The sequence below is a fragment of the Kryptolebias marmoratus genome, linkage group LG14, assembly GCF_001649575.2.
Source record: "Kryptolebias marmoratus isolate JLee-2015 linkage group LG14, ASM164957v2, whole genome shotgun sequence".
Taxonomy (NCBI): Eukaryota; Metazoa; Chordata; class Actinopteri; order Cyprinodontiformes; family Rivulidae; genus Kryptolebias; species Kryptolebias marmoratus.
This window is the reverse complement of record NC_051443.1, coordinates 20,671,750-20,694,775: the sequence shown is the minus strand read 5'-3', so window position 1 is coordinate 20,694,775 and position 23,026 is coordinate 20,671,750. Positions and strand designations below refer to the sequence as shown.

Here is a 23,026-nt window from a genome sequence, read left to right as displayed (position 1 = left end):
TCATCAAAATTAAATGAAATAAACATTTGAAATATATGAGTTTGTATGTAATGTATGAATATAATATACAAGTTTCACTTTTTAAATGGAATTACTGAAATCAATCTACTTTTTCATGATATTCTAATTTTATGACCAGCACCTGTATATTCTAACTAAAGGCAGGACTGGAAGACACAAAAGACAAGCGTCCCCCAGCTGGTGTCTGTCTTACAATTTTTACATTCATGGAAATGAATGGGACAAATTTATGACAAAAAAAATAAAAATAACTTCAGATCATTTTTTTCAGATGTTGATTTTTGTCGATTCAAGTAGCCCTTACCTTGCTGTTGTAGGTTCACGTTTTTCTTTTTCAGTACATTTTGCTTTAATTAGTTATTTGAGGTTTACAAAAAAAAGTCACGTTACCCTGTGATTGACAATTTGACAGCCTGTGAACTGAGAGGGTGTGTAGGTGGGACTCGTACTTCAGGTACAGTCCCACCTCCCTAGTACTCCTATTTTATTAATGTCGAAGATGATAACAAGCCAGAGTGACAACAACATGAAAACATTTGTTCTGCTTCCAATTTTAAGGCTCAAAAATAAAATAAGACAAAACAGGACTTGTCACACACCGCCCCCCCCGTCATTACCTCGCGCACCCCCTAGGGGTTGTGCCCCACAGTTTGAAAACCACTAGTGTATGGGAACTCACCACAGTGGCCTGTGGCTTTAAACAGCTCGGCAGAGCATCTGGTGGCATGGCGTCAATCAGCAGCGCTCTGATGTCATCAGCCTGAAAAATATACAAGCATAATGTGAAAAAATAAAAACAGATGTGTTTATGAAAGGTTATGAATGGAGCTTTTTTTCATCTAATATTCTAGCAGTTAAAGACAGTTTATCAAGATTGAAAACTGTTAAATTATATGAAAAAATATGCAACAAAAGACTATTATGAGACTTCATTAGTGCTCAGGGAGTGAGCTGGCTTTCTGTCCCATCTCCACTTCTACAAACTCCCCCGACGGTGCTCCGCTCTGTTAATAATCATCCAAACATTATCTTAAGCTGGCAATATTTCCCAAGCTGTGACTCACAAGCAATGAGGGTCCCAATGGGAGGGATTTACGACTGCCTCTGAGAGATATCTGCAAGACAGCATCTGATTACCGTCGCCAAGTCCAGCGGCGTCTGTCCCTCCTGGTTTTTCATGGTGGGGTCGGCTCCGTGGGCCAACAGCAGAGCGCAGAGTTGGGTTCGACCTTTCTGCGCCGCTTCGTGGAGCGGCGTGAAAGCCCACTTATCGGTGGCGTTGACGCACGTGTTGTACTTGATCAGCAGGGCGGCTATGTCCACGTGCTAGATGAAGGTGTAGCGGTACGAGGGGACATGTTTATTGTATTTATCAGTTAAAGCTAAAAAAAAATGATCATAAAAAAAGTTCATTTGTGTTGAACAGAAACAGTGAATAATTGTGTTGTTGATCTTTGTTTAACCACTTGTCTTTTTTTCCACCTCTTTTGTTCTCAATGCTTGCCTTCGCATCAAAACACAACGCATCCTGTTTTTGAGAAACAGCAGGGGATCCCCTGGCATATTTATATTTTTCCGCAATACAGACGTCATAAAGCTTTCATCCAAACATGTGTTTCATGACTCTTTTAGTAGCACCACGCTGACTAAAGATGAAGATCGGAGAACAGAGGAAAGAAAATATCACAAACATGCACTTTTTTCTCAGAATCTAGGTCTAATAGTGATGATAATTCTCATCGGGGACACTGGATTGAAATATCTAACATCCTTTGAGTTTAATATCAAAAATAAAACATCAGTATCAAATATTTGCAGGCTGCTGAAAAAAGTTGACTCTGCTTTTATATTTAAAGTACTGCAAGAAAAATATATTTATTGTTAACATTCAGTTAAAATAATTATTTCTTTAGTGCATAAAATGTCTGTAAATTGAAAAAGTAAGAGAGCTTGAGGTGAAATAGTACCCATTTAAATAACTTAATGTTAAACTTTCGATTTGAGAAACAGGAACCTGCAAATGTTTGCTTTTATAAAGATGAAACAAATGTTGAAAATCCATTTTTCCTTCATATTATTGATGATATTTGAGCTGATACTTTCACAGCACACAAATTGTACCTTAAAATACATATGAACAGCTATAACAGGACTGAAGCAAGTGAGAAATCAGTGCATTTGCGAGTCTTACCCCATACGAAGCAGCATTGTGTAAAGGAATCAACCCTCCTTTGTCCTGAGCGTTCACATCAGCTCCATGTTCCAGCAGATATTCTGCCACCTCCAAGTTGTTATATCCAGCTAGACATCACGGCAGAGGTTCAGAGACACGAAGAGACAGGAAGGAGGGACAGGGAGGAGAAACAACAACAGTTCGGTAATGAGGAACGAAGAAATATAAATGAAGGGAGACAGAATTTCAGCCTGAATGAGCTGCGAAGTGACAGAACATATCCTTTCTTTTGTAAAGAGAATGCACGAAGGCAGAAGGTGTGTGGGTGTTTAAGTGGTCAGGTCTACTGAATATAAGAAAGATTAGATTTGCAAAGTGCTTTTTAGCAGTTTGTGAACCTAAAAACTGTCAGTCAAACCGCAAAACAAGTTCTAATAAAGACGTGCCTAATAATCATAGAAACAATTCTAGTCAGAAAATTAGATATACATTCAAAAGATGCTGTGTTTATTAAAAACTAGCAAAAATAACTTTCATAACAAGGATAATATGAAGAGAAAAATGAGAAGAACGACACAGAAGGAACCATAACTCCAGCTGCATTTCCATCCCATCATAACAATAAGCCCCTCAGTGAAGAAACTCACAATGCATCTGAACGGTAAAACTCATTTCTACTATTTATTTGCAGTGCACAGATGTGAACTGATCATAAAACTGAACGACAATATGAACCAAAATTTAAATAAAAAATGGCACCATGAAGAAAAACAAATTCAAATGTCTAATTCCAGACTTTGGCTTGATGCATTTGATTCACTTAAGTCATAACCACACCATTATCTCCAGGAAGAAAAATAATCTGATTAAACGCCTGGATTTATTTTGTGGTTTGCACGCAGAGACAAGTGTTTTCTTGTTAATTTATGGGCCACGGAGGTTTGGATTGCATTAGGCATTCGTTTTTGTCCGTTTGAGCCTGTGAGGTGCTACAGTAGAACGGTGTATCCCTTATCTCTGCTACTGATGTCACAATGATTACAGATCCTGAATACATACATAACAGCGAGCTTGTGTACCCTTGAGGATACAAAGATTATCTCTGCTTCGAGTCTTTGAAACACAAGCTTAATGCCTGTGTGAGACTCCAAGGCTGTTCTAGGTCAACCACCGTTATTTGTGAGCATAACAGATATGCAGATTTTGAAACATGTGCTAAATGAGGACATGTTTATAAATAAATTCTGGTATCTGCAGTTAATATTTAAAGTGAAAGCGTACAACAGGCCAATGGCTCAAAGCCTCTCAGCCCACATGCTGTCAGCAAGGAAACAACAAAAAGCTTTCACTGACTTTTGACTATCAGCCATTGGAGTCTATTCGTGGTATTTATTTATTTTTTTAAGACTATAGTTTTCAGTTTGTTTTAATTAGTAACAATCCAACTCATCCATTTCCAGCAGCAACGTCTCAAACGCAGCCTGCCGTCTGTCAGACTGACGGCAGGCTGAGCTGCTGTGGGACGGCGCTGTCATTTTATCACTCAGTGAAGATCTGGATAATTTAATTGATTAAATTAGTAACAAAATAAGAAGATCGTAATCAAAATGTCAACTGACAAGACAGAAATATTTGTTCAACGGAAAATTGCATGAATCACAGCTCATTGTGAGGTAGGCAGCTGAGTATTGTCACTCCTGTAGTTTCAAACTGTTTATTAGCTCGAAAATAGAAATAAGGTCTCTGGTATCATTTTAAGATAAACCAAGGTATCAAATTTAAATGCAAAGCAGAAAAAAATGCCACTTTGCCTTGTGGTTATTATGTGCTTATTGGTAGCCTCTTTATAAAACAATTAATAGATAACAGCCAAAAGTACTAATAAAATAACACACAATTCACATTTTTCATAACAACCAGATGAATAACATAACAACCAGTCTGCATGGCTGTGCCACAGAGAGGTTTTTTCCTCACCGATCAGCTGGTGGAGTTAAGCAGTTGTTTCACTTTCGACTGTTATTAGCTGCTAAACACAGACTACCAACTAATAAATACGCTTGTTTTATTCATATTACCATTATCAGTGAAAGCTGTGGCAGGTCCCATCCAGTCCCTTGGCTTTGTGTTAAATGCTTTTGCTAATGGAGAGGCTTGATTCTGCAGTACTGGTACATCAGAGGTTGGAGAGGTGCTTGTTTTTTTTTTCTTTTTAATTAACATTTTTCTATTAAGATTCTGTATGAAACAATGAAGTCTTGGACAAGATTTCTAACTGAGCTAACAATAACTCTGTGGTGACACCTTTTTTCTGTGCACCATAGAAGCCCCGCAGCTCATCAGAATAATTGTTTTTTTTGTTTTTTTTTTCAAGACTTTATCCTGCAGGTTTTAGCTTTGAAAAATATTGTGTTGTGTGATAATAAAGGCATCATGTTAGAAGTTAACCACATGTTTGCTGCCAGCTCCATAAAGCTGCCTGTAGCTCCTAATATTAGATTGGAGCTGCTTGTACAGATCTGGTATGTTTCTTTTTTTAAATTTTGAGTAACTCCTTGTTTTAATGTTTTCTTTTTGGCCACAAATAGCCTACTTCCACAGTTTTGTAAAGAACAGGTACTATCTGGTCTGCTCCTTCTCCTCAAAAAAGAAAGAAACGTGTAAACACGCCTGCAGGAATCTATTCCCAATAATTGGTTGGCCTGACAGTAGCCTATGGCCCAACCCTGTTACAGATATAAGTTTGTTACAACAGTTGGATTAAAAGATCACTGATATTATCATGTCTGTAATTAAATTAACACCATGAGTGGAGTCAAACATCAGGGCCCTTTGATTTCACATTGATATTAATGTATAAGCCTCTTCATAAAACAGTGATAGGCAGGCTGAATAAATATTCCCATAGTTTTAAAAGTCTGTCAGTCAAACAAAAAACTGTTTTTGTCCTCAAGACTTTAGTTGTGTGGATGCGTTTGCTTTCTTGCTCTTGGCACAGCGCAGCGCCAGAAATCAAAGGGCGGCTTTTACAGACAAACTTGAGTCTGAGTGATTGGCATTAAAAACAAACCGTGGGATACTTTCCTGCCAAAGCATGTCTTTTTTCACACTAGTCAAACCAAAACACTAACATACACATTTAAGGTTATTTTTTTCTTTTTTTTCCTGCAATCTGTGTATGAAATATTTGTAAAGATAGGCACAACATCAATGAACACATCATTTATGTGAATGTAAACATTCAGTAAACAATTTGTAGTACATAAAGCAGAAGCCTTCATTATACTGTTGTTTGGGGAAAATCTGATTGTTTCCAATAAAAATGTATGGGATTTCACAATCTTCAAAAGTTAGTTTTTAAATTTCTTCTAAGCCAAAAAGTCTTCTTAAGTTTTTCAGAGAAATCTGACAAAAATGGTGAAAACAGATTATTTTGGGATTCAGATTTACGATGAACTGTAACTAATGTTTACAGCCTTTAACACGTATGTGTCTGAAACTTGCTATTATTAAGAATCAAAGGGATGTGTGGATGTGTGCCGTTGTTCTGGCACGTTACCTGCGAGGTGCAGCGGAGTCGAGTTGCGTCCCTGTGTGTCGCGACAGTTGATGTTGTCGGGGCTGCACAGCTTCTGCACCCTGGCCAGGCAGCCTTTCTTAGCGGCGTCCAGCAGCGCAGCGTCTCCTCTCAGCAGGTCCTGGATGTCAGTGTCCCCGTCCTTCACCAGGTCCAGGGGCGTGTTCCCGTCTCGGTTCTTCTTGGTTGGGTCTGCTCCGTGCTAGAGAAGGGAGGCCAAAAACGGAGGAGTTTGATACACGGCAAAGCAAATAGTAGAAAAAAAGCTCAACTTTATTTATGTAGTACTTTTCAAACACAACTGTATTCCAATCGAGAATCCTAACTGTATTTTAAAATGTATGTGAACTCAATGTAGACAATCTATAAAAAGAGAAATGTGTTCTCCCTTCTCTCTTCACTCTGACTGAAGAATTCTGGATCAACTTTTAGGGTTTTCTTTAGACACACATTTTAAACTGTGTTTATAATCTGTGTTAGTTTATCAATCCTACAAATTATAAAACTGTGGTGCAATTTTTCTCTATCATTTTTTGAAGAGCATGTGTAAGATATTAAGAAGATAAAAGGGTTGCTTAAAACTTTTAATATGTGAGGTACAAGACACGTGGGTTTACTCCAGGTATTTCAGTTTCCTCCCACCAACCAAAACATGCATGTTAGGTTAATTGGTAACTCTTAAATTGTCCATAGGTGTGAGTGAGAGTGTGAATGGCTGTTTGTCTCATTTGTCTCTATGTGGCCGTGCGATGGACTTGCGACCTGTCCAGTGTGTCCTCCGCCTTTCGCACAGTGACTGCTGGGGATAGGCACCAGCTCCCCCGCAACAGACGGACGGACGGACGGACGGATGGACGGATGGACGGATGGATGGACGGATGGATGGATGGATGGATGGATGGATGGATGGATACAAGACAAATCCTGGTTGAAAATGAGGTTTTTGAGACTAATATTAAAAGCCAACTGGTTTCCTCTGGTTTCACTGATAAATCTAAGTGCCATCAGCATAATACCAGAGAGAGCAAAATTCGACATAATACACCATGAAACACTCTAACAGGTTAAGGATGCATTATTAACATTTGCAAACTGGACTCTATCAATAAACTTGACTTAAGCCAATCTAAAGCATCGCTTGAAACCTGATAACATCTATATAATAGTATGTTGTAGTGAATGGTGTCAAATACAGCACTAAGATCCAACAGGACCAAAACGAAGACCAAACTGCTGTCAGAGGCAACAAAGAACCTTTTTGTTACTTTAACTAGGGTACTTTAGGGACAAGGATGTACTCTAAAGCCTGACTGAAACTCATCATATGGAACCTTATTCTGCAAATGGATTAATACTTGAGACACATGCCTTAAAGCATTGTTTCTTATTTGTGGGGAAAAAAAACAGGATTAATAAAGTCTACAAACTGAAAGTTGCAATGAAACATTAGCTAAAACAATGACACTAAATATTAAAAACAGCATTCGTTATAAGTCCAACGTGGAATCAGCCTGGGCAATAATTATGACAAGTGAAGGGTGAGACGAGGATGATGGTAATTCACGGGAGAGCGGAAGAGAAGATAAATGAATAAACGTATTCGAGAGGTGTAGAGAGGACACCCGGTGAAGTAGAAACACCACACACCCCTGGGATGAAAGGAAAGCAGGCATTGTCATCACTCAGCTGTCGCCTAGGTTACAAGTTTAACTTGTCGTTTCAGTGTAAGCTTTGAAATGTGCTCATTAAAACTGGATGTTATGGGACCACTCCCCTGGGTATCTGCTGGTGGCCTGGAACTGTCCGTTATCTGTCTTACATGGTTGGATTCGGAATCGTTTTGATCCTGAGGCCAGCAGGAGTTTTCCGCTCTGCTTCTTGATCGTTTTTTTCGTTTGTATCTACTGTTGTAATTACACTGCTATTGTCATTTATTATCCATCCAGGGAAACAAGACTGGAAAAAAATAAAAAATGAAAAAAAAAAGTCGGGTGACATTTGCAATCAAAGATAACACATCTTAGAGCTTCACTAGAGAGTGATGAAAGTTTGGTAATTATTAAAAACTGTGACTGCTGTCACAAACATTCAGTCTTAATCATAGGTTGCCCATTGTTCACACATTTTATGCAAGTAAGACTGATTCAACCATCAGCCAATTAAAAATCTGAATCCTCTTTGTTATTTATTAGAAAAAGCAAGTTTCTCAGAAGTATCAGGATTCGGGAAACAAAAGCTGCAGGATTTTATTCTGAGCGCGAGTCCAGAACAAAGCAGGCAACAAGCAAAGAATACAAAGAAAATCTACAGCTGAACTCTGGAGCATTACCACATGAACGAACAGTCCTATCCTGAGGCCGTTTCGCATTAAAAGACAAGTTCAGGAAACGCACTGTTGCTCCTCTGAACAAAGGTGATGCCCTAAGTACACAAGAATGACCTTTGAATACTTAAAATTCAACCAAGATTTAACACTACAGGAATTTTCCAACCATAAAAAAAACAAAAATAAAAACAACTCCTCCATATTCAATGGATAATCGATCATCACGACCGTGTTTCTAACCCTCGCTTCCTGACCTGTTATTGCAGGAGCCGAACCGAATATCACATCAATGAAAGCGTTGCCTGAGGGAGCTGCTCCGTCTCGGAACTTCAGAGTTGGTTTGAAGTCACACGCGTCATCTACTGAACTGTACGCAATAAAAAACCCCACTAATAATAAAACAAACATGCCTCAGGATATTTAAAGAAAACCCCACAATCCATTACGTCGACCAGAACAGAAGAAAAACTGCTTTTAATATCTGGAAAGCACAAACAACCACTTGTCTCTTCAGAAACTCGTACTAAGTTAAGGATGTTCTGTTTGTTGAGGCAAATTGTGTTTCTTGACACTTGCTGACCCACTATAGTAGAGTGTCTGTAAAAAATAAAAAAAACCTGTGCATTACCGTGTTTACCTCAGGTCAACAGATGAAAAAACACCATTCAGTGTTTTCATGCACCAGAAGAACAGCTTCAGATCTGAACTATTTCAATGTATTTTTGCGCTAATTGACTTGAGAGGGACAAAACATAAAAAACTGCATTAAAAGATGTTCACTTTTGGTATTCTGCTACAGGTATGAATTTATAGTGTGAATGCTAACTCAGTATTTACACTGTTGTTTTCTTGTTTTATAAGTTACTCCATACATTTTTTTGCTATAAAACTACATCTGCATACTTGTTGCTATTTCAACTGTTCACACATCAAAACGTTTGACTCCACCAGGTACTGTGCAACTGTGACTTTTAGCAATTGTAGCCATTATTCTTTTTGTATTATTTGCCATAATAAAAAAAATACATTAAGATCTCTTCAATAACATTAAAAACATTGTTCTCTGAAATCTGCTTCAGCATACATGCTCTATTTTTCTCTTCTTATGTTTCTCTTAGCTACAGTTTTGCTAATTTTAGCTTCCAAGCAACATCAATCCATCCATTTTTTTTTCTTTCTACCTGCTTCTCCTTTCCGGGTCACAGGGCAGCTGGAGGCTGCTGTCCGGGGACACCCTGGACAGGTCGCAAGTCCATCACAAGGCCACGTAGAGACAAAAGAGGGTGGTGGAAGGAAACCAGAGTACCCGGAGTAAACCCACGTGTGCACAGGGAGAACACGCAAACTCCACCCAGAAAGGCCCCGGCCCAGGAAACGACTGTGCGACCTTCTGAGAGGTGACAGCTCTGACTGATGTGCCGCCATGTCACAGCTTCCAGCAACAGATTGGCTAAACTTTGCCTTCAGTTACAGTTGTGCAGATTTTAGCTTTTAGCTCATGTCTTGCTGATTTTAGCTTCTCTTTTGCTTGTTTTAACTTTACAAATTTAGTTATCAATTTATTCTTTAACTAATTTCATCAAAGTCACTCAGCCATCAGCACTCCCACTGCATTCTCGCAGAAAGTGAAATTTTTCGAGTAAAGGCCGTTCTTTAAAAAGCTAAAGCTGCCTTTAGCCAAGTGCTTCATACCCTAAAAATAACGTTAAACGCACAGCTGAAGTGGCCAATCTGGAGCTCCGAAAGCATCACAAATCAGCCGCTCCACAGTTGGGCCATGATTCAAATCAGAAAAATAAAGAGAAAATCAAAAAAAAGCCTACTTAGACTGTCATTACGCTGCTTAATGTGATCGGCATGTAAACATTTTGCTCTTTTTAAACTTGTGTATGCACAGATACAGGAATGTAACACATCAAACGGTTACTGACACGTTTCTCTCCTGAAGGTTGTTTACAGTTTGGCTTCACAAGTTCTTTAGTTCCTGTTTGCAATGTACCAATATGAAAAAGGTGAAAATTAACTACTGACTGAAAACCACAATCAGAGGCTGAAAAATGTGAAATGCTTTTCTAATGTCACTTTAGGAAAAAAACAACCACAATGTTTAAAAAAAATTAAACAAAGCTTGTGCTTAATCTCTTTCAAATAGTTTTCTGCTACCTTCAGTTTATTAGAAAGCACACATGTACACGAGGTACACCAAAAGATTTTACATCAAATCTTAATCTCCATAGACTATTGGTGGTCTGTTGTGTTAAATCTATATAAATAGTTAAGCAAAACTAGTTTGATGTGAAATTTTCAATAAGTTCAAAGTGCTGCAATTCAAATTTTAAAAGATATTAGATAATAAATCAGAGCTGAATAATCCCAGGTCCTCTTTTACATTCACAAGAAGTGGTCTTAAATATGAAACTCGGAGCCCTGGCTGGAAACATAACTGATAGATCATTTTAACTATAACAGATATTTAAATAATAGATGTTACTTAAACATTTTCACTTTATTTTATGAAAAATGAACACATACGATTCATAATTCAAACACAAAAGCCCCCGCATGAAGCGGAATTCAAATTTTTCAGAAGCAAATCAGACAGATGGGTAAGATTTATCAAACAACATGTTTCCCACAAAATCAGATTGTTTAGCAGATTACAAGAGAGAAGATGAGCAGGTTCACTTCTCCAAAACTTTCAATAAAGACTTGATTTTCAGTTAATCAAGATGTGATTTGCCTAAATAAATGCCAGAAAACTTTTTTTTTTCTTGCTTTTATATAACATACTTTCAGCTTGTTTCGTTTCAGAAAGCTGCAGACAGCATGATCAGTCATACCTCAACATGAAAATCGGCATTTCATCTGACATTTCAAAAACTGCTTTACCTGCTAATTCAGAAAAAAAACAGTTGATTTGAAGAAGCTGAGCAACTTGACATTCACAGCATTAGATGGCATTAACCGCAACAGTAACAGATGCTTCCTCGTTATTTTGTCAGTAAAAAAGCGACGACAAGTATGACAGTTCGCTGCGTCACTGTCTGCGTCTTCTGGGTAAAAATGATTTATTAAATGTGCCACAAAAAACACCGAATACTGCTGCTGTCACATACTGATCCACATTCTGGCTGAGCATCTTCACATGTGTCTTTATTGTAGATTTAACTGTTGAACAATAAAACTTTCAAAAATCAACAAAATTATACAAATTAAAGGACTGGCACTCCTTGAGGAATTGCACCTGTGTGCCGCCTTTCATGCCAGAGTTTTAGACTAGGATCATCTAAAGCTGAGAAATCAGAGCTGGAGCCAATTTGGTCAAACCTTAACAATTACATATTCACAATACATGTGCATATACACACACAGGCAAAAACATTATTGCTCCTCAGTTTACCTATTTGCATTCTGCAGGTTTCAAATAAACAAAACATGATGCACGGTCACAATAACAGGTACATTTTATGCCTCATGAAGCCACAATAAACAAGTGATGGTTGACTTTCATTGGAATTAGAATATATTGATACATTGTTTAGTTAAAAGAATTAAAAATAATGGTGAGAAATGTCATTTACAATATCCCTAATGTCTTTAATGACTTATTTCATCCTTCCAGCAGCAAAAAAACCCCATTAAAGTTTAACTCTGATTATCTGATTGCCAAGTCAATTAAGAGGGTAGCGCAGCATTTCAGTCAGAGTGAAGGTCATGTCCCCTTTTACTTCAAAGTAAAGTTGATTTAGTGTGTAAAGACAGGTCTGCGTGGGATCTAAAACCCTGCCTAAAGCAGTTTTAAATACCCAGCATGGCGAATCTGCATTAAATAATCTGGAAGTTAGGTGTTAGGAAAGGACTGTCAAAGTCAAACCTTTAGCAGCAGCTTGCAGATCTCGTATTTCCCTTTTGCTGCGGCTTCGTGAAGCGGCGTGAACTTCCACAAGTCGGCCACGTTGACGGAGGCCCCGTGTCTGACCAGGAGCTCGGCCACCTCATAGTGTCCGTATGAACAGGCGTTATGAAGGGGAACCAGACCGCTGCGGAGGGGAACGTGAAACATGCCGGAAAATTGTGTTTATTAAAACGATTTTCTTCCCATCACAAGACCAACAAACAAAGCTCACCCTTTATCCTTGGCGTGCACGTCAGCCCCGTGGTGCAGCAGGTACTCCACCACCGACACTCTGTTGTAGCCAGCGGCAAAGTGAAGGGGAGTGGAGTGTCGTCCCTCCAGATCTCTACAGTTCACGTTCTGAGCAGTGCATAACGACTGCGGAGACACGAGACAGAGACTAAAGATCAAAACTCAGAAACACCGTCAGTTACTGAATACCACACACATGGACCTTGTTCAGTTTCCTCATTGTGTTTCATCTTAAAATAATTTCAAATGGGCTTTAAATGGATTTTGAAAGATAAGTATTCAGACTTTTCAGTATGACAATAACCATCGGCATAAACTGTAGCAGCTGCTCTCCCAGTTTCTACAGTGGGGGTGCAAACCTCACTTTTTGACTTAAAACATGTCATCACTACCAGCAATATGACAAAAGCGGCCCGTGTTTATTAATTCTAGGCTTTCTTGGTTAAAACTAAAAAGTTAATATTCAAAATAATTGCTATATTGTACATCTCCTCCCTCAGCTGCTACTAGCTCACTCATCCGACAGCGTTCAGCTGTGGAGATGAAAAACAAAGCAGAGTTTTATTTTTATTTTTTTTCTTACTTTAAAACTATGCTGCAACTTTCTCTGGCTATGAATCTGACAGGACAGAGGATGACTATTTCGGAGCACAACATACTATATCTACAAATTTATAAAAAGTGGGAATCGTATTCCTGATCTCTTACTGACATCGACTCAGAGCTCATCGCAGGTGGTAATTTTTGGGTTTAACAAGTCTGGGGTTAAATTGGACTAAATAGGGCTAAAAAGTAAAAGTTTCATACTCAAATAGATTCTGTATAAAAATAAGTGACATTTTCATCCAGGATCAGGATCTGAATCTCGGCCTCCCACACATTAGTGTGCTGCAATTTCTATTACACCATCCAGGCAAACCTTGTCTAGGGGATTTTATCACATAATAAGGCCCCCGTGGTGAAGTCTGAGGTAAAAATGACACTAACAAAAAGTCAAATCGCATCCCATCTTTTCTTCTTTGGCAGATCTTTGCAGACTGTCCTGACGCTGACAGCCTCTCCTGATCGGGATCCCCACGAACATCAGTCAGCCAGGTCAAAAATAACTTCATTTGCAAAGTGCCCCTTTTTTTTTTTTTTTGGATCAAGGACACTTTACAGACAAGGCTTCAATTTTCCTGTCTCAAGTGAGTGACTGTTACACTGTTCTGGCATTTGTTAATAAAGGCAAAAAACATGTCACAGAAGATTTCAACATTAATGAAAACAGAGGTTTTAGTTTTACTGAAACACAAAATCATTTGATCCACGGGCAAACAATATCCGACTGACATTTAACACCGCCCTACGACCACGACTTCAAACGCGCAGAGAGAACGGCAGCAAAGGTCGGGACATTTTCAATAAAAAGAAAAAAGAAAAAATGTTTAGTGTTGATGGCTTTTAGATCTACAGTGTCAAAATCCCTACAGTTTCAAGATTGCTTATATACATGTCACCATTCACACAGAATTATAAGGCTATAAGCAACTGTGTGAATGCTGAGTCAGCATTCACACAGTTGCTTTTTTTGTTTCTTTATTTTTCCATACTTTTTTTGCAATCTAACTCCTTCTGCATACTTAGCTATTTTAGCCTTTCATACATAAAACGTTGGCCTCATTCAGAAGATGGGTTAGGGTTAGTGTGCTTCAGCACACTCGCTCTAGCTTTGTCTTTTTAATGCTTCTTTTACTTCTTAGCTTTTGTTCTGATACTTTTAGCCACCCATGTTTAGCTTCAAGCTACCTTTGAGCAAGTCTTTTGCTACATTTAGCTTTTCACTTGCCTTTTGCTACTTTTAGCTAGCATTTTATTACCTTGGGCTTTTATCTAGTTTACTTTTTAGCTAGCGTTCTTTTTCTTCTGGCTGTAACAAATCCGTTTCAGCTTCTTTTAGTGAATTTATGAACGTCACTCAGCACTCAGACTGCATTCTCACAAAAATGCATTTTCTCTAGTTTCTTTTCTTCTCAGCTTTGACTGTTAAAAGAACAAGTTATCAATCTTCTCCTCTGCGTCCTTTTAGCATCATCATCAAAAAGCAAACGAGGAGTTTTTAACCGACTCCTGACCGTGCAGTGCATCCTAATAACAGTGACTGACGACTCCAACTGTTGGTGACAAAATGCAGACAAACCACCTTGACAGTGTCCAGGTCTCCGGCTTTAGCAGCTTCCAGGAGTCTGTAGTCCACATCGGAGTTTCTCACTGGGACGTTCTCTGCAGAGCAGCAAACACAGAAGATCACTGAGCATGCTTTGCACAAATAACAGTAAAAAAAATAAATAAATAAAATGAAAGTAACATATTGTTAAAAGGAAATAAGAATGATGAATTGAATGTCTTTCATATGAACTAATATTATTTGTGGATTATTTAAAGCTGAGGAATCCTGCACTGAAAAGCAAATATTTTCTTTTAATTTGGAAAAGCTGCAGGAAGGACTCTGACGTAGTATCTTCTTTCACAGTTGGCTCCCTCAAAAGCTATTTACCCACCTCCATCTCCGGTCTGAAAATATCAATACCAACCTTTACAGAGCAAGTCCAGTTTATCCCAGTATTTGCCACTAATGCATAGCAACCAGAGCCCAACACACGTACACACCTGCTCATCCTGCCTCCCACACACAGCTGCCCCTCACCAAGCGTAGCCTACCATTGAGTATTTGCTGAACGGCTTCGTTTCCCATTTGAGCGGCAGTGAAGCCCTGCAGGGACACCAGCGAGGCGTCTGCCCCGTATCCTAGCAACAGCCTGCAGGTCTGAAGATGGCCTGCCAGAGCCGCACGGTGCAGCGCCGTTTGACCCAGCGTGTCCAAGGCGTTAACCTACAAACACAAATATCTAAACGTTATGATTATGATTTAAGCATCGGATAAACATTCCTTTAGTTTCTCCGCGTGTTTTCTGATTAAACAATACAAGATGTTCGATTCATAAATCTTCAAAAGCTGGTTTCACAAAATATTTGTGAACATTTATAATGAAGTGAATAAAGAAGATTTAAAAAAATAAAGGTTTCTGGACAGATTTAACCAATTTTCCTCAATGTGAAGCATAAACACTGTTCCAATAAAATTACTTCAACTCCTCTATAAACGCGGGGTGGTAGTATAATAGTTCAGGGTTGTTTTGGTGCTTCTGGTTCAGAATGGCTTGCCATCACTGATAATGATGGTTTTAAAAGGACCAGAATTAATTGTGAGCAGAACGTAGAGTGCTATAAAAACATGTCTTCTGCAGGGTCAAGTTGACCCAGCTACTTGAGCAAAACATGTTTCTTTGCCCAAGTGTTTCTCAGAACATGCTTTGTGTTAAACAGGTCTCTCTGCAAAATGAGTCATCAGGTCTCAATGAGACTCCTTGTATAAATAAAGGTTAAATAAAAAAAATAATACTTGTTATAGAAGATGTGTTCCATTGATGCCAGAAAACAAATCAGAAACAGGCATAAAAACTACCCTGTTGTTACCCCAGTTTGAATTTCCCATTGAAAGACTATTTTTGCTCTCTGGTAATGAAACACTGGTTCCTGTCATCTATGAGACCTTCTTTTTTAAAATACTTATCAAAAAAGCCCTAACAGTTTCATAAATTTATATATGAAGGATATATATTTATAGGATATTCAAAAAAAAAAAACTTGTGTTTATAAACTTGTCTTCTGAAGTAGACAGAAGCAGTTTTACCGAAAATGCACTTAAGGAAGAATAAAGTGAACACTCTGAAAATGTCAAAGTCCTGACCTTAATCCATTCAAAAAAATGTAGTCAAACAAGAATTGAGCAGTTTGTTGAAAAGGACAAAATGTACCTTTGCTCCATGTTTCTGTAGCACCTCCATGATGTCATTATGAGCTCGTTCTGCTGCCACATGCAGTGGAGTCATGAAACTACGGAGAAAAAAAGAAGACATTCTAACTTTTACCATAAATTTGTACATTTAAAAATACAAAAATGTTTTAAAATAGACAAAGGCGGTTTATTAGAGGCTTAAACTAGTAATTTCGTGCCTTTCAGTGGCTGAGGACTCATCCCTATTCACAGAAAGCACCTTTTTCAGTTCTGCTGTGGCACAAAATTTTTAACTAAACAAAATATTTAATCATAAAGTTATAAACTACAGATTCAATGCTTCTTTAAGTTGGATTATGAAAAGACTGTCCTTGTTAATTTAGTGAAAACTGATTATTCAAGTCAACAAAGTGACTTGTGATTCACAACTCTAAAATAAATCCCCTTTCGGGTGAATCTAAAAATTATTTCTTGGTGTTTGCGAAGAAAACAGGCTGGTGAAAACGACACTTACTCCTTATTCTTCTCGTTGACATTTGCACCTTTCCTTAACAGCAGCTCTGTGACCTGTTTCCTTTTGGGGTGAGGCGATGCTACGGCGCAGTGCTATCACAAACACACGGCGTACATCGTGTTAGACATGAGCCGACACTTTCTGTGCCACTGAAGAAACGTGTGGAGGATTCTGGTTTTTGTCTTACCAGTGCAGTTTCATGTGTGTGAGGGTGTTTGAAGTTTATGATCTCCAGCGCCAGAGTCTTCTTAGCTTTAGCCATGTCGGCTTCTCGAGCTGCTTGAAGCAACGAGTGGCCTTTAAACTCATCTGAACACACAGACAAAAATCAAATCTCAATATCGTCAAGATCTTAATTTCAATTAGACTAGACTAGACAGTGACATTTTGAGCCTATTTTCACAAGTTTCTTACAAATCCAAAGGTTGAAATAAAGACAGAATACCAGCATCTGGTGCTTCAGTTGAATAAAAACCAAAAAGTTTGTTTGAATTTCACTTTATTGGCACTGACCCTGCAACGCGACAACACTATAGAGATTCAAGATTCAAACTTTTGTTTCATGCCCGAGAGCTAATGACACATGATGCAACAATTGGTGTGCTTGAAATGGAGCGGAAACAAGTAAGTATGCCCCGCGGGAGTGAAAAATCACAAAACCTATTGTTGTTTTGTTTTTCTTTTTGTTTCAAACACATTCAAAGTTGAACACAAGCATAAAATAAGCCATTTAAGACAACCAAAGTCTGAACAACAGTACTCATGCATTTAAAATCTAACTTTCTTCTCATGAGAGAAGTCCCTTCTTCAAGGAGATGTGACAAAATAAAAAGAATCCAAACGGACAACAAAATAAAGCCGACAAACGAAGAGAAGCTGCATTTTAAAAAAGTCACAAGGTGTTTGGTTTTTACTAAAACAACAAGTTAGGAAAACAAACTATAATTCTGACTTACTAATTCTTTTTAGGTGTCATGGTTTCCTTCAAATAAAAACAAACTCAATAAAATTAGATATTATACATCTATGGATATGCATGAATAATAGATCGATAAATAGATAGAAAACCAGAATAGTTTCACAGAACAGGTGTAGCTGAACTGATGCTCACGATATTCATCTTTGTCTTTATATCCTTCGTTAAAGACAGACAACTTTTTTTATAAACATGCAGAGGAATAAAACTCAAGTGGGAGCATAAATGACTTTAAATAAATCAAGAAAATGCAAGAAACTGGAGCCGATATGTGAAGTTCCATTGGCCTGTATGCTTAAAGAACAACTAATGCTGGTATTTCACTTAAACACAAACTGTCATGTTTTGGTTTTTTTGCTGTCTGCACTGTTTAGTATCAAAGACTTTCTGAATTGATTTCTCTTTTATACTTATGTTTGCCTCACTGAAGACCAGCTGAGCAATTTTCACAAATCGAGCTGTAAAAAAACATCTAGCTAGGTTGAACTGAAAACCTCTGTCATATTTTATGTTACTAAGCCATATATTACAACTTTAAGAGGACACCTGATGGTTGATTGCATCAATAAATAAAGAATTATATTGTTTAAACTCTCTTGTATTAATTTTTTTATTCACCTTTATGGCCTAAAAACTTATTTCAAACTGTTTAAGCCAAGCAAGCAGGGGAAAAAAAATCTAAATGAAACTATTTCATCTCTTATTATCTGCTGCATTCAGTGTCATTTTTTTAAGTTCAACATTTTTGAAAACCAAAAATAAAACTACTTTCATCTGTTCAAAGATCAAAGATAACTTCAAAATAAAAAAATAAGCACCAAACAATGCTTAAATTGAACTTTTGCACTGTGGACGAACATTTTAACATCTGTTATTAAAACTGGTCCTAGGAAAATAATATACGTCTTTGTACTTAAACAAAAAACAAGTATATTTCAATTTCTAAATGTTCAAAGCACAACTTCTTCTTAAATGCCCATTCTTAAACAAGATTTAACTGCAATTTATGGGCAGGACTGCACAAACGTTTGAAATCAGCATTCATTTCTATCTAGTGTGCTTCAAAGGAGTGGATCAGTAGGGACATACAAAGTTTGTCTTTGGACTTTGGCTATTTCACAATATTTCTATTCAGTCCTTGTACCTGAACATGGCTGCATATTGTGCAGTTTGTGCTTAAACAGTGAGGAAAGTGTACAAGTGTAGGACATGGTGAGTGTCAAGTCTTAAAAAAAGGACCTCCAGGAGATCTATCTGAAAGTCGAGTTTTTGAGAAATAGAAAAAAAAATCCAGGAAAAGCCTGATTCTTTGGAACCAAAACACAAAGAGTTGAGAACCATTTTTTGCACCGTGCTGTAGATGACTCACATGTAAGTCTCTCCTTCAGCTCAGGAGTGGGCGCCATGTCCACAGAGCTTTTGCTGTGGCAGTTGAGCAGGGTGGGGTCGGCGCCGTGGCTCAGCAGCAGAGAGCAAACCTCCACTCGGTTTTTAGACGCCGCTTCGTGTAAGGGGGTGAACTGCCACAGGTCCATGGCGTTCACGCAAGCTCCATGCTGGGGAGGGGAGAAAAGATACAATGAATATAGATATCAAAAATTTTTTTGCATAAAATGTAATCACAGCCAACCATGGTCTATATTACTGCCTCTGGAAAGACCATGTTAGAAGGTGAGAGTTTGTACCTTTAGCAGCAACTCCGTGACTTCATAGTGTCCATAAGAGCAGGCGTTATGTAGAGGCACAAGACCACTAAAGGGGGCAAACACATACAAATGTTCAATTAAAAACAAAATTTAGCTAAAGCACAACACAAATTCTTTACTTTTCTTTTGCAGTACATGTTTATAACTCCAAAGAAATCTGCAAGCACCTTTGTAATTCTGTGATGGCCTCATCAGCTCAGTGAGAATTTATGTAAAAGCTGTCATACCGTTTTTGACAAAAAGTCAGAGCATTACTAAATTACTAAGACGATGATAAATCTTGAGCACATTTACAAAGTGTGGATCCACAAAAACCTGGCATGTCCAAATCAGCTCCCTCCGCTTCATTCTGTTAATTAAACTTAAAATGTGTTGGATGCACGTACCCCTTGTCCTTGGCGTGAACGTCAGCTCCGTGCTGTAGTAACAGCTGAACTATCCTGACCCGGTTGTACCCTGCTGCCAGGTGGAGCGGAGTGGACTGGAGACGGGACGGCACGCAGAAACAGAAAGAAAACAACAAAAAGACCAAGGTAAGAGGAAGTCAAGTCAAAAACCCGATAGCCTACAGGTTCGTTTGATAGTGTGCAAGCCTCCCAGCATAACTTGAAAACATGTAAATTCATTGATACTGAGCCTCTGCAAGAAGGAATGCACCTTTCTAACCCAACTCAATCTACAGACAGAGTAAATTTAAGATTCCCTCTATAACAGATGAAAAGCTGCACTTCTGAATGCATTAAAATGGGACCGAGATGAGAAGGCTTTAGCTCCACATTCAGCCTTTCCTTTTCCTGTACATGCTCCCAGCAAAGGCCATCCATCCTCAAAGCTAAAGCAACACCCGGACTGCAGAAGAAATCCGGCTTACAAGTCATGTTATAAAAACTCTCAGAGACCCGGGCATGCTACAGAGCAAACTGTGAATAGGACTGGAGTTAAATCTGAAGCATGCAGCAGGTAATAGGAGATATTTGAATAAATACAGCACTTAAAGATGTGCTGCATTTAAGGCACCGTTATGTTGCGGTTTAGACATACAGTAAAGCCCTTTCGCTCGAGGTATTTGGGCACCAAATCTTGCAAATGCTTTACGTCTAGTTAGAGAGGGTAATTTATCTTTCAAGTAGGTCAATGGTTTTCCTTAAACGCTCCAAAAAATGTTGATGTTAATATGCATGGTAATATGTCAAGTTTAACCCGGTCTGAGCAATTTTTATTGTGCCCGTGGAACAATCATCAAGCATTGGTGTCACGTCTTAACTAAAAATGCAATAACGGCTAACATACTTCAATCTGCCTTTAAGAAATCCAGAAAAATAAAAAAATTTGCATAATGTGGCCCCATTTGTCTTATTTAAACTGAGCACTTCTTCATTCTAAAAATAAATTACTAACTAAACTAAGCAATCACTGTATAGTTTCCCTTCCATTACAGGCAGAGTTGCAAAAAGGAACAGGAAGTCTGTTACCCACTTATGGATCCTTTTTCATTATTTTTTTTTCCGTAATAATATCTTTGACTAAACTGACTAGAGAAAATGATGTAAGAACCCTACAAGTTTGTGCTGCTGCCATCAGTTTCAATTTTTCCAATTTTCTTGCAGTAAAATCAGGTTTTGTCTGACAAATTGGCACGATGCCACTAGAAAGGTAGCCTCTGGCAAAACTCTGTTGGTGCAGTTGTTAATAAATGTATAATAAAAGCTGCTGTACTCTAGCAAAACTAACTATTTAAACGTGAACCAAACCAGCTTAAACTGTACCGTGTGTTTTCTGTTTCCTGTAATGTAATCTTGAGCTTTTAGACATATTTCTTTTTAATCTTCTACCTCAGAGATTTGTTGTATATATGCTCGACGTGCTCGTAACTGATCCGAATCAAGATCAACATCAAAAGTTAATCACTTGGCAGATTTTCTGCTCATTATTTTTTCAAGCAATCCTGCAAACAAACAAACAAACAAACAAACAGAACCAACCATATGTCTTCCTTGGAGGAGATAATAAAGCCTCATATTATGAGTGATATTTGATTAGGACTGTTTGTTGACTCAGTCAAACATTGTATGGTTAAACAACACTGATTCTTTTAGAGAGAGAGCTAATAACTTCTGCATGTCAAAAGCAAAGTGGATGCATAACAATTATACGTAAACACTTCAGAAAGGAAGCACAATGCCATAAGTGGTGATGAAACTAAAGCAAAGTAATTTTTTATTACCTTTTTTCCTCTGGAAGGAGCTGGGAACCCAACTGGCTCCACGGACTGACTGACTTTCAGAGAAACATTTTATCGTTCTGTGCCATCACTTAGCTCAGGTGAAAAAAGTTTACAACGGTGCTAAAATTTGGTTTTGTCTTTTAAAAGAGAAATATACTGCTAAATGCTGGCAAAAGATTAAGATTAAGATTCCTTAAGTGTATTCTTGCCACTGTGTGGGTGACTTTCATATTTTTATAATACTGTCAGGTAAAAAAGAACAGTGAATTTTGTAAACTTTATAAATCACATAAAAATGATGTTTAAATTCCAATCTGCTTGTGTAATTTTTTGATGTATTTTTTGCACCCACGAAAACTGCTATGTGTTTTTATTACTGTGAGACTGTCACATCTTAAGCACATTATGTAATGCATTTGTGATTATCTGTTGACATTTAGTGGATTTATTATTTGATGCAACTAAATAAACAAAAATTTGCATAACACATTAGACATCTGTAGCCTTTGTATACGTTAATCTGCATGTGCCGTAAAAAAACACACACACACAGGTCACTTAAACATTAAGGCCATAAAAAAAAAGGTTTTCCATAAACCAGATGAAGACAACACTCATGTTCCCGTCTCCACACATTCCCCTGCTGACTAGATTTTGGGGAGCATGTTAAAAATTAACGTATCTTTGATAATCTCTGCAGCTAACTCAGGAGTTCATCAGAGCAGCAGCAGCAGCAGCAGGAGTGAGGCAGTGCTGCGAGGACAGATGGTGCACACATATTTACAGGATGTGACAGCAGCATTTGTAGGAAGCAGGACATGGTTTGCAGTTAGTCATCATCCTCATCTCGAATGCAGAATCTTTCTGACGGTGCCTGTGCCTGTGCACTTGTCATTTCAAATTGTTAACAATATAAATAAGCAGTAAAAAAATAAATAAAATGATGTTTGAAGCATTATTCAGCTTCTATGTGCAGCTTAAACCATGAGCAATCAGTTTGCCAAAACACACACGCAAATGTACCGTTGCATCACCATGATGCCGTTGCCAGGGTCAGGCAGGGTAAATTAAGCTCCGCCTCTTCAATCTGTCAACGCTGTGTGAGGAACGGGTACATGCATGTGCGTGAATGAACCTGAAGATACATAAAAAAAAAACCCACCTCTGCCTCAGCTCATGTTGGATTGGATACTTTACATTAATGCTTATTTAAATTAAAGGCCTAGCATTCTTTGACGAAATGCATATTGCCCACCGCCTTTCAGAACAGAGTTTTCGACTAAGATCATTTTATGTCAAGGAATGACAGTTAAAGATTGAAAATACCATTATGCAATATCTCATGCAATATTGTAATATCTCATGTAATCTATTACAGGTGCTGGTCATAAAATTAGAATATCATGAAAAAGTAGATTGATTTCAGTAATTCCATTTAAAAAGTGAAACTTGTATATTATATTCATACATTACATACAAACTCATATATTTCAAATGTTTATTTCGTTTAATTTTGATGATTAC

General features: G+C 38.0%; 1 protein-coding gene across 1 annotated transcript in view; it reads right to left on the bottom strand.

Annotated features, from left to right (window-relative positions):
- The window catches only part of LOC108232644 (poly [ADP-ribose] polymerase tankyrase-1), a 77,663-nt gene that overhangs the window by 12,367 nt on the left and 42,270 nt on the right, over positions 1-23,026 (bottom strand). Inside the window, exons 7-20 of the mRNA XM_017410561.2 lie at positions 19,665-19,759; positions 19,258-19,324; positions 18,942-19,128; positions 16,784-16,905; positions 16,597-16,688; positions 16,102-16,180; positions 14,945-15,116; positions 14,427-14,506; positions 12,225-12,370; positions 11,972-12,137; positions 5,754-5,973; positions 2,213-2,322; positions 1,159-1,347; positions 701-781 (exon numbers count right to left, since the gene is read on the bottom strand). Coding sequence (XP_017266050.1) covers positions 701-781; positions 1,159-1,347; positions 2,213-2,322; positions 5,754-5,973; positions 11,972-12,137; positions 12,225-12,370; positions 14,427-14,506; positions 14,945-15,116; positions 16,102-16,180; positions 16,597-16,688; positions 16,784-16,905; positions 18,942-19,128; positions 19,258-19,324; positions 19,665-19,759 — 1,806 coding nt within the window. The remainder of the gene's footprint in view (positions 1-700; positions 782-1,158; positions 1,348-2,212; positions 2,323-5,753; positions 5,974-11,971; positions 12,138-12,224; positions 12,371-14,426; positions 14,507-14,944; positions 15,117-16,101; positions 16,181-16,596; positions 16,689-16,783; positions 16,906-18,941; positions 19,129-19,257; positions 19,325-19,664; positions 19,760-23,026) is intronic.